The 12,635-nt window shown below is 39.8% G+C and overlaps 1 protein-coding gene across 3 annotated transcripts in view; it reads left to right on the top strand.

Moving 5' to 3' along the window:
* Positions 1-7,032, top strand: part of LOC109042963 (uncharacterized) — a 41,841-nt gene extending 34,809 nt beyond the window's left edge. For 2 of the 3 annotated variants that reach the window (XR_011900133.1, XM_072302058.1), the window contains one exon: positions 5,136-7,032. Coding sequence is in view for 1 of the 3 variants with exons in the window: in XM_072302058.1 (XP_072158159.1) it covers positions 5,136-5,176 (41 nt within the window). In the remaining 2 variants the exon portion in view is untranslated. Of the gene's footprint in view, positions 1-166; positions 587-5,135 lie in introns of those variants that run through there. The other variant, XR_011900132.1, reaches the window with a different exon arrangement.
* The last annotated feature ends 5,603 nt before the right edge of the window (positions 7,033-12,635 follow it).

The following is a 12,635-nucleotide window of genomic DNA, read 5'->3' as shown; positions in this document are numbered from 1 at the left end:
CGAAAACCGCACATGGGATCTTGTTTGGCCTATAGGAACTTTTGTTCACGATGACATGCTGCACAACATACTGAAGTTTCAACGCATTTGACAGAGGGCCATTTTCCATAAGAACCGTGCGGGGTCCAAATTGCAAAATGCAGTCCAATTAATCAATTTACACAATTGCAATGGTTATAATTCGTTAAAAACACTAATTTTCCATCATATGTGGTGAAATGTGAGACTTTTTATCGCAAATTTTACAAATAAAACGATCATGACTGGAATTGGACAGTTTTCGTAGAATAGCCCAATTGACAGAGTGCAGTGGCGGGGAATTGTTGTGGAGGTCAAGGCTCACATCAGGCTGTAGCGCTAGAGAGGAAGAAGGAGGAGAAAGAAGAAGAAATTATGACGAAATATGTCAATGACGTGTCAGCAGTGGAATGAAAAGGAAGAGTAGTGGGAAATAGGCTGACGTAAGTTTTGAAGGCTATTGAAAATCAGAGCATATAAATAGGAGGGACGGAGCAAATCAGAGGACAGTTCCGTTGGACGGGTGACCAGTGTTGTGGTCCGTCGTATTGCTGACAAAGAGTCGACAGTAAGTGTCTTAATTAATAATTTATGTCATACACTTTATCAATAATTTAATCTTGAATTTCATCATCAACCTGACGCGTAAAAATGTGTTGCATTTTTCCCCCAATATACGTAGACTGGTAAGCTTTCGTAATAGCTTGCCTCCCACCCTCGTAAAGCACCGTTAACTTGTCAGAGACCCTTCTCTTCACTAGAAATTTTCACAACGGAGACATTTTCTTTTTCATTTTTAGCATCTAGTATTTTATTTGAGAAAGGTTTAGCCAGGGACCCCACTCCTTTCTGCTTAACAAAATGCTTGATGAACATTCGAACGCTGGAAAATATCTTTCGATGAAACATTATATTTTGATCTTCTTCTTCTAACTTCTGACTAGGGTCGTGACCCTGTTTGTCTAGCCTCTAAATTAGTATATAAATATAAAAAATAAAATATGATGGCGATGAGAGAGATCGCTCAATTCTCCAGGGATGAAAGACAGCTCTGTGCCCATCTCTTGGGCGGTCGTCCGGTTTGCCTTCGGCTATGAGGTCGTCCTACCATACAAATCTTGGCAAGCCTTTCCCCGTCCATCCTCTCAACATGTTCCGACCACATTTTCCGGCGCATCTTGGTCCATTTGGCAATATCTTGAATTTGGCACTCTTCGCGAATTGACTCGTTGGTCTGCCTGTCTCGGAGCGTAAGGCCTGCTATTTTCCTCAGGACTTTCATCTCTACGGTCCGAAACTGTTGTTTAGTGCGCTTCGTGTCTGCCCGGGTCTCCGCAGCGTAAGTCAGCACAGGTCTTACAATCGTTTTATAAACTCTAACTTTGCTCTCTTTAGCCATGTACTTATTCCTCCAGACCATTTCATTTAGGCAACCGGCTATTCTAGTTGCCTTGATTGTCACCTCGGTCCCTAAATCCTTCATACCTTCCATATTTTGATAATAATCCTAATTGGTTTTGTAAATCAACCGGTAATTGTTTACTTCAGGGGGCCACGCTCTCTCACGATGCTTCCTTTGGAAACTTGTTGTATGCATCCTAGAGAACACAAAAAGTGCAAAATCACCGGGCGCAATCAATTTTGAACTAATTTTAGAAGCGATAACAGTTACACGAATTCCATATATCTTAACGCATTTCGTCCGCGTCCGCCATTACAGTTGACGAAGCCACGCAGTAATACCAACCTTGCTATCTTTCCTCGAAACAAAAGAACAGCGGAAAACACTCCCCAGGTCTACCAACTGGGTAAGAATTGCACTAAAATGACCGTTGGCGGAAAATCCCGCGTAATTCAAAATCAACTGATTAAATATGCATGCTTTTATCGTAATAGTTTTTCCATGAGACCTGAGAGATTCTACCTCCCAAATCCTGAGTGGCGTAACGTAACCTAACGTAACCTTACCTAAGCGAACTAACTAATGGCCCTATTACGTTAGGTTACGTTACGTTAGGTAAGGATACGCAAGGTTACGTTACGCCACGTAAGACATCCCTCGGGTGCTTAGGTTAGGTTAGGTTAGGTTATCGTAAAAACTGAAAAACAATCCTTAAAAATGAAATGTGAAGAGAAATAATTAACCTAACCTGACCTAACCTAACGTAACCTAACGTAACCTCCCAATCGGAATGCCTTACGTTACGCCACTCAGGATTGTGGGGTAGGATCTGTCAGGTCTTAGTAACAATGGAAAAATTTAGTAAATTAAAAAAGTTGAATTTGAAGTTATACGACTCACTTTCACGTGAATGGTCTAATCGGAGGATACAAGTTTGCAGCTTGCCTTTAAAAATTCATGTAAACACACAGTGTGATCAGGGAATCTTCTTTTAAACATAACTTCTGCCAGGGAGCCTACGAAACGGGCGTCTCTACGTCCGTCCGTACCTAGGAATACGAGCACGGACCTCACGCCAGGGCCAGGCGCGTTCGATGTGTTGCCGGTTCGGGCCGGTTTCGGGGTCCACGAAGCTGTAGGTGTGGTTAACAGTAAAATGGGTATAACCCTCGTTCCATAAACAATCGTATGATTTCCAACAATCGGATAAAATACAGGTACCGGGCTTGATTCTTCTTTGAATAATGTCTAAGAGAGTCTCTTTATCTCGACGCTCTACTGGCTCGAGAAAAATTACTCTTCGCCCCGTAGAGCACCACCAAAAACCCACTGTCCCTTCACTCTCCTCCCGCGGTTGTACTTTTGCTGACAAACTTGGCTTCATCGATCTCATCTTCTTCCCCGGGGCCTCCGATCAAATCTTTTGAACTATTTCGCTCACACCAATCTAATAAAACTTCTCTATTGAAACTGGCCCAATCTACAACTGGACGTATTTCTACCAAACAGACCTATGTGTAAGTGAGAAATATGGGGTGTGCTCGTTAGTTCTCTTTGCGTAGGAGTGAATGAGAATAATAAAGCGCCAGTGACGTCAGCGGCAATGGATCGAGCCCCAGAGCGAGGAGCGCGATCTTTGTCTGGGCGCTTTAACTCATGAGCCCTGTCCACAACGCTCTCTTGCCATGTCCGCGGCTCATGAGTTCCGCATTCAGTTGGCACATAGGTCTGTTTGATAGAATGCAATATCCCGCTTTTCCAATTCTTCAAAAGGAACCACGCCCACTTTTACATTGTTTCTTATACAGATTTCTAGAGCACACCCCATATTTCTCACCTCCACATAGGTCTGCTTGGTAGAAATACGTCCAACTGTTCTTTTGCTAGCTTTTGTTTCTTGCGAATAAAATTTTGCCGCGGAGGATCGCGTGTCAGCCAGTGCCAGGCGGCAATTAAAACTTTTTTGATAGTCCAATTACTGTTTTCAAAGTACGTATTCTTAAATATACTAGCTTTGTAATTACAACACTTTTGTTTTCTTAACGGTCACCTTCTTCCTACACCGGAATATTAATTTTTTCCCGTCACGATTCGCATTTAACAAGCTTTCGCATCTATCACACTTCGAAAAGCGGGAAATAACACCGTGTCTCTCTAAAAATTTTAAAAGCCGACCACGATTTGTAACAATACTATAAAATTATTCTGTCGTTAGTGAACAATGCTCACTTGTGCCAAACTGATCACCATCCATGATAGTGCTGACCGTACAAGCAAAAGGAAAATCAGTGAAAATCCCAGTCCTTTGAACAGCTTCCGATTCCGTTTCCGGTGTAAAGGGGGACGCATTTCCGCCCGTTTCATCGGAAACAGCTGGTCTCTCTTGTTTCGGGAAAATATAGCAGGGTTGGTCATACTGCGTGGCACCGTCAACAGTAATGGCGGACGCGGACGAAATGCGTTTTGATATAGGGAATGCGCATGTAACTGTTAACGCCTAAGAAATTAGCTTAAAATCGATTGCGCCCGATGATTTTGCACTTTTTGTGTTCTCTAGGCTGCATACTACAAGTTTCTGAAGGGAAAATCGTGAAAAAGCGTGGGCCCCAAAAGTAAACAATGAATTGGTGGGTAAAAAAATCTTCTTAGCCTTGAACCACGGTTAGTAAAATTGCGAATAAAATTATCCGAAAAATCGAAAGAAAAAATACAACATTTCCTTTGCCTGCATCGTATTTACATTCGTATATCATTAAAGAAAGTTGCAAACGTCTGAAAGTACATACGGTGCCTTTTTGTAGCATGGGAATATCCTGGCATGACCATAGGGTGGCCTTTATTGTATATCACATCCTCATACCACTGGTTCTTGATATTTCTCATTTTATTGAGTTTATCTTCGTTCAGCGAGTACAGTTCCATGTTCTGTACCGGAGTTTGAATATCCTTCCGGGAGTCGTAAAATCACTCGCGTTATCTGCACTCTCCATCAAACCAATTCGAGCAAGTGTCGAGTTTGAAGGGTCCGATTCTTTATCAGTTAGGTTTAGGCGCCGCGTCACACGATGCTCCGACGCGGGAGTTGTTTTTAGACTTTCTGGGATTAATTTTCACTAAAATCCAGACGGAGCGGCGCGGCGCGGCGCCTTCTCCTTCTGTTGCTAGATGTGTTTCCTTCGCTGGGTTCTGGCATTCAAAATACCTCTCTCAGCGTGACCTCAGCTTAGTTTTTCAAATTATCTGACTGAGCTAAACCCTTTCCTACTCCTTCAATCCTGTACTAATTCTTATCAGAGGTCAAAATTTGTGACTCTATTTGAAATATTTGAATTTCCTGGCATTGCTTCCCGGAAATGACCACTATATAAAACGTAACTATGATGTGTACTGAATCATGAGTGGAGGACGCAACGCACCTCCTTTTTTTAGAATTTTATCATCATGGGTATTGGAATTCATACATTTCTGAAAGCGTACGCCGTGCTTGTTTAGCTTATGGCTATTCATGTAAAAATACATTTTGGAGGGGGTGGAAGGGACTTTTGGGACACCCTGTATAATGTTTATGCGGTTGGAGGAATCAGAGTTTGATTATGTGTTGAATTTTGTCGCAGAAGATATTATGAAGCAAGACACGAGGATGCGCATGGCTATTGGTGTCAGAAAAAGGTTAATCTCAAAATAATATATTAATTTTTTTTCTCCCTTTGTCCAGAGTATCTCCAAGGAGAAGAAAAATTTACAATGTCATCGTGAAGAGTATCGTAACTTAGGGGAGTGAGGTCTGGCAACTCAAGAAAAGCAGAGAAGACATACTTAGAACAGCTGAGATGGGCTTTTGGCGGAGGTCTGCTGGTATATCGAGGAGAGAGCGTATACGCGATGTACTTCAAAAATCTTGACCTCAAATGATATCAGACATTTTGAGGTTTGAATTGAAAACAGAGTTTGAAAGAGCTGCTTTATTTTTCTCTTTTTGTAATTTTCAAGAGATTACTATCCCCCCACCTCTCCTTTTTTAAATTCTTTTTAGATATATACCTACTAATTTTGTGATAAGATCTTATAGGCTTGGCAGAATTTTTACCCTTTTTGAGGGTTTTTTGTGGTTATATCTGTTATTTTTGGTTTTTCTGCACATGCTGAGACCATAAGACGCTTATTAAAAAGGAGGAAAATGTTAAGCAATGAATATTGGTGGATAAGGATTCATTACAAACAAAGTTCCTTCTTGATGTTATTCTTCCCTTGGAGATGAAAAATATTTCTATCCAAATTTTAAAGACAGGGAGAACAAAATTGAATACAGGCACAAGGAAATACTGCTAGTATTTATTGCTGCCTGCATTTATCCTCTTCAAACGGAGTTATGTGGTGATGCTGAAACTAAGGACATGACTTGAAGAACTACGTTGAAAAAAAAAAAACAATTGTCAACTTCGGTTGGAATGACATTTACCTAATCGTGTATCCAAAATTTTACAGTTGGTTACCTTTGCATGATCTCTGCTTGATTCCGCACAGAATAATTCCAACAGGGACCAGTTAATATATTTTGAAAGATGTGCTCCAATTTATTTTCAAATTAAAAAAATTCCTTCTGAAATCAAACTGATTTTCTCAAATTTAGAGGAGGTAAATCTCTCAAATAAAATAAAATAAAATAAAATAAAATAAAATAAAATGAAATAAAATAGCCTTAGCAAATAATTTGCGAGAAATTTTTCTTCTTGCGCATTTTAAGTATTGGAACATTTACCTAATTTTAATCGTAGGTTGTTATGAATGTCCAAGGCTAGCAGTCATGTGAATTCTTGGATGTACATATTCACAAATGAAGTCATTGAAAGTCAATAATATCAGTAAGCTATGAAAGACTAAAAAATACTTCAAAGATAAGCATAAGAAAATTCTAATGTCAAAGTCCTTGTATATTCGAAGTGAAATAGTTAACTTAAACAATGTACTTTAAATTTCTGGTTTATATTATAAACCTTTAAATGTCTGCGGATTTTTGTAAAAAAAAATATTATTATTGAAAATATTAAAAAAATATTATTACTCTGTTATTTGTGATGCACAGATGGACATAGAAAAGAAAATTGAGGCTTCAGAGCTAAAATGGCACAAAAATTACTAACGTGATGTAAATATTAAATTGGTTGGTAAAATTGTTGGTAATTAAAATTGCTGTTGAGAGCATCTTCATTTTATTTATTTTAATGTTGGTATAACCTTCTGGTCAAAGTATCACAAGCGCCATGCGACGTTTCAAAATTTCCGCCGCCATTTAATTTTTTTACAGAGAAATTGTTGGTTGAATCTATTCGGAAATTTCACTGTGCGGCAGAGATTTTAGCCGCTCTTCATCATCGAAAAAGAAATTGTTACAATTTGCATACATTGTATTTGTACTTTCAATGAAGTTTGGATTGTGACACATATATTAGAGCGCCACCTGTCGGCCATTCACTTCACTCACTATCAGAGTCTCCCTCTCTTTTCTCTACCCCTTACTTCGTTCGACTCCTTCAAGTATGTAGCCTGTTCTTCGTTGTCTCGCTCTCCTGTATCTGATACAAGTACAAGAATAAAGTATTCATGTCTTCGAAGTTATCGTTTCTCTTTATTCCATAAAACGGATGTCGTGGTAACTCGCGTAAAGTTGCTAGCTCTGCGTCGCTGCCCCTTCTGCAGGAAACTCCATTCCCATGTACAAAAATGTTATTCCTTTTCTTGCCTGTTCGCCGGAAAGTTAAAAAAGACAAATCATCATTAAATATTTTAAAAATATCAAAACAGTGAAACTGCGTTTGCTCCTAGACTAACAAGGGGAACTTCCCAAGCTGCCGCCTCCGATCGGGCTGAAAAAATTCGCACGAACTCTTTGGATGAATTTATTTGACCCGTATTTTTTTGTTTTTTCCAATGCCCCCCAGAAACGCCCCAAAAAAATTCCGGAAAGTTTTGCTTTGAGCGCTTGAGTCTATATACGCAGTATAGCAGCTCCCACTTACCGTCAAGTGGTAAGTGGTGGCTCTGCGGTAGCGCGCTCGCCCAGTGAACCGCCAGGCCCGGGTTCGATTCCAGGGTGCCGCGCCAAAATTTTACGACCGAATTTTATATTCTCACACATTTTCACATCGATTCCCATTTGATACATTAGAACTTAAAACATCAAATAATTTACAACCATCAACGATCAATAACTTCTTCAATTTGAAGTGTAGATTTTTTTTTGGGAGGGGGGGAGGGGTCACGCGCGCGATATTCTCGCCAATCACTGTACTTTCACATTAGCAGACGACCCGCTCCGCCCCCTCACATCGACATATTTCTCCCGATCACCCGTATGCGTCATGATTTTTCCCATCATTATCCAGAAAATGATAATGAAAAATTACTTCGAACATTCAAATTAAAAATGCTACGATTTTTCATTATCATTTTCTGGATAATGATGGGAAAAATCATGACTCATACGGGTGATCGGGAGAAATATGTCAATGTGAGGGGGTGGAGCGGGTCGTCTGCTAATGTGAAAGTACAGTGATTGGCGAGAATATCGCGCGCGTGATAGTCCAGTCAATCTAGCATTTTTCTGGGAAAATCTATGTATAGAAGGTTTTTTTGCGGAAACATGTTGCATTAGGCTACCAGAACAACATATCAAAAGTTTACCAAAATCGGCCGTCCGCTAAGGCCGCCATCTTGAAAAAAGGGGGGGCGGGGGGCCAAAATACGCCGCCGGCGACCGGTTTTTAGCTTATATCTTGAAAAATATCGATCCTACGGAAAAATGTCACTGAACCTTTTAAAAAGATCATAAAATTTCCTATTAGAAACACTATACATTTATCAAGTTGCGACTTCTGGTTCGTGAGATATGGCGGTAGTTTCCTGCGGCTAGGAAAGTCAAATCTTGCGAGAAATCACGTTTTTTCAACAAAATCTGTAATTATCTTAAAAACGGCGAGTCTGAGGCAAAAAAGTGTTCTCACCGGAATGAAAGAGCATGAAATTTCCATGCTAAAAATGCTTATGAATTCACTAGGGGGTCCGCCCCCGGAGCGCTATGCGGTCCGAACCAACGGCGGCTACTACGCGGTGAGGCTCGGCTTGGCCGCGCCATGAACTGTTGCGGTCCAAGATGAAACGGCTTCACTTTTTTGGTAGATTTACCGCGAGGGTAAGTCATATTATCCATTTAAATATGTGCTAATTTCCTTTCATCATGAACCCCCCCCCCCTTTCCCCATTAGGTCATGCATGTTGTATAGTTAATAAATGTCAACGGTCGCGCTTGAAGATAATGTTATTATTTTATGCTTTCTAATTCAAATTAAATTTGTCAACAAATCCTCCTTTTTCAAAGTAACTAAAAGGAAATGAATTAATACAAAATATAGAAAGAGGGAGTTTAAATTCATCCTCTGCTTCCTCTTCGATCAGTATTTCTGCTTGATTGCTGCATCCCAAGCCGGAACAATGTAGACAAATGCCACTGCATGGTAGACCAGCTCTCTTACAAGAGCAGCGGTTACTACAACCTTTCGAACATGTACATGAGATGATTTGTAAAAGTTCTTGGGGGGGGGGGGGGGGTCAGGCGGGTTGAGCATAGGCACAAGGAGAAGCCTGAGTTCCGAAGATTTCCACCCCCATTCTTTGGGATTCCGTTTTCTTCCTCTCCAGAGTTGAACTTGATAATATACACGTAAGAAGTGTTGTTTGCACGCATCTGAAGTTGGAGGCAACGTTTGCAGTTTCACCTCAGTTTTTGCCTTGCCAAAGCACGATTAAAACATTGAAATCTGCATTTGTTCAAAGCAGTAACTGATTTTTCAGCACCATACAGCAAAAGAACGAGTTGCTCACCCGCTTGACAAAGCTCATCTTGAGTGCAGTCGGTTTCATCAAATTTTTCAGCAATACAAGAGACTTCGCCACATTTTTCTAATAGTTTAATAAATTTGCCTTTGCCCTTGCCACGAAATGCTGAAGTAGTATCACATCCACTGACGACATGGATAAACAGAATGCTCTTCTTCAAATTTACATTCGATATTCCCAATTGATTTGAGCTAAAAATTTGGGCTGCATATTTGCCCTTACCTGGTTTGAGTAATAGGACGTCGCTTGATGCAGGCGTCAAAGCTATCATTAGAACAAGGAGATCAATGTCTTCACCAACGATTAGAGTACCTATATTGAGAGAGTATGGCCACCGTTGTTACCACCTCTGATTGGCTCAGCCATCTTAGGCTGAATGGAGCCCTTAGGACCCAAAAATGGCGGACGCCATAAATTAATGTGATGCAAAATGACTCAAATTGTAGTTTTCTTTGCTTATCGTAACGAGAAATTTACCCAAATGCACTATAGCGATTCTTTACATATTTTTAAGGCTAATCGTGTGCAATTTTTGAGAAAAATTATCTTAGATGTAGTAAGGTTGGCAGCAAGTGCGGTTGGTGAAAATCGTCAAAAGTTGGCAATGACCCCCCTCCTATCCACAAAAACCAAAACAAAGCACCGCCATTTTTGGGTCCTAAAAGTCTCTCCATGGGGCCCAGTGGCCATACTCTCTCAATATAGGTACTCTACCAACGATAACAACTTGTTTCTTCGTTCCTCTCGGCAGACTGAGAGCTTCATTTACGCTGAGAGTATCCGCATCGTCCTCTGCTTGAGATACTTTAACTTGACTCCCTGTAGTAAAGTGTTTCGATAGCAAGCAAATCAAAAGCGCCTCATTCTTTTCATTATAGATAGAAGCAAGTCCTGGGCCACGGATAGAGGAGTGTCCTCACAAAAAATTAAGGCAGGACATTTCTTAAAGCTATAACGTCGTCACCTTTCAACGCTTTTTATAGAATCTGTTGCGCTTTTTGTTCGTATCCATCAAAAACAATTGAACCTTCAAGACCATCATGCTTTTCAACACATAGGTATTAATAAACGATTCCACCGCTTAAGATAATAAACGAAGAAATGCTTGTCTTATTCCTATTTCTATATTTTGTATTAATTCATTTCCTTTTAGTTACTTTGAAAAAGGAGGATTTGTTGACAAATTTAATTTGAATTAGAAAGCATAAAATAATAACATTATCTTCAAGCGCGACCGTTGACATTTATTAACTATACAACATGCATGACCTAATGGGGAAGGGGGGGGGGGGTTCATGATGAAAGGAAATTAGCACATATTTAAATGGATAATATGACTTACCCTCGCGGTAAATCTACCAAAAAAGTGAAGCCGTTTCATCTTGGACCGCAACAGTTCATGGCGCGGCCAAGCCGAGCCTCACCGCGTAGTAGCCGCCGTTGGTTCGGACCGCATAGCGCTCCGGGGGCGGACCCCCTAGTGAATTCATAAGCATTGTTAGCATGAAAATTTCATGTTCTTTCATTCCGGTGAGAACACTTTTTTGCCTCAGACTCGCCGTTTTTAAGATAATTGCAGATTTTGTTGAAAAAACGTGATTTCTCGCAAGATTTGACTTTCCTAGCCGCAGGAAACTACCGCCATATCTCACGAACCAGAAGTCGCAACTTGATAAATGTATAGTGTTTCTAATAGGAAATTTTATGATCTTTTTAAAAAGTTCAGTGACATTTTTCCGTAGGATCGATATTTTTCAAGATATAAGCTAAAAACCGGTCGCCGGCGGCGTATTTTGGCCCCCCGCCCCCCCCTTTTTTCAAGATGGCGGCCTTAGCGGACGGCCGATTTTGGTAAACTTTTGATATGTTGTTCTGGTAGCCTAACGCAACATGTTTCCGCAAAAAAACCTTCTATACATGGATTTTCCCAGATGACCCTTATTTAGAGCTCAATTGACTGGACTATGACCCCTCCCCTTCCAAAAAAAATCTATACTTCAAATTGAAGAAGTTATTGATCGTTGATGGTTGTAAATTAATTGATGTTGTAAGTTCTAATGTATCAAATGGGAATCGATGTGAAAATGTGTGAGAATATAAAATTCGGTCGTAAAATATTTGGCGCGGCACCCGGGAATCGAACCCGGGCCCGCCTGATCACTAGGCGAGCGCGCTACCGCAGAGCCACCACTTACCACTTGACGGTAAGTGGGAGCTGCTATACTGCGTATATAGACTCAAGCGCTCAAAGCAAAACTTTCCGGAATTTTTTTGGGGTGTTTCTGGGGGGCATTGGAAAAAACAAAAAAATACGGGTCAAATAAATTCATCCAAAGAGTTCGTACGAATTTTTTCAGCCCGATCGTAGGCGGCAGCTTGGGAAGTTCCCCTTGTAAGTGCGTTTCATCATACTCCTGTAACTGTGACTGTCTATAGGAAAACAACCCTTCGTACCAAGAGACTCAAAAAAATAGTTTAGCATTAAAATGAACAAAATTCTCAAGCCAACCAAGAATTATGAGACATTGAATGCTGCACTTCTATGAACGAAATTTTGAAAAAGAGTTAATTCAAATTTTAATTTGCCAAGTACCTACTGGACTCAAAATTATCTTGTTAAAATGAAATTATACGCTCTATATTGGCACTGAAATAAATTGTGGAGATCACTTGCAACTCAATTTTTATGGTAGGTATTTGAGAAAGGTTTCAGTCAAAAATTCATATTCCAATTCTTCAATCCGACTTGACACAAATCGTTCCTCTGAAATTTTTGTCACCGTGCGCATTGAGACCCCTTTTTTGACAAACAACCATGGTCGTGGATATTCTCTCTTCTTTTTCTTAAATTCTTTCTCTCAATTTCCGATGATTTTATTTTTGTTCAAAAATCAAATATGAATATAATAAAATTATATTTTAATAAAGTTTGATTTGAACAACACCATATTTAATTTTAGTTTTGAAGAATAACCAAGGTGATGTAATGATCGTTTTTATTAATTTACTTAGGACCTTTCAGCATTTCGCCATCTTCAGAGTACAGTCATTAATACATAAATATATCACAGTTATTACACTTTCATCCTAAACTAAATAACATACATCAAGGCACATTATACAAATAGTCTTAATTACGAGAGCACCACGAGTGCGAGTTACGAGTGCTCTCGTAATTAAGACTATTTGTATAATGTGCCTTGATGTATGTTATTTAGTTTAGGATGAAAGTGTAATAACTGTGATATATTTATGTATTAATGACTGTACTCTGAAGATGGCGAAATGCTGAAAGGTCCTAAGTAAATTAATAAAAACGATC

This window comes from Bemisia tabaci, chromosome 6 (assembly GCF_918797505.1).
Source record: "Bemisia tabaci chromosome 6, PGI_BMITA_v3".
Lineage (NCBI taxonomy): Eukaryota > Metazoa > Arthropoda > Insecta > Hemiptera > Aleyrodidae > Bemisia > Bemisia tabaci.
Note: the sequence above shows the minus strand (reverse complement) of the source record. Positions and strands in the feature narration are given on the sequence as shown.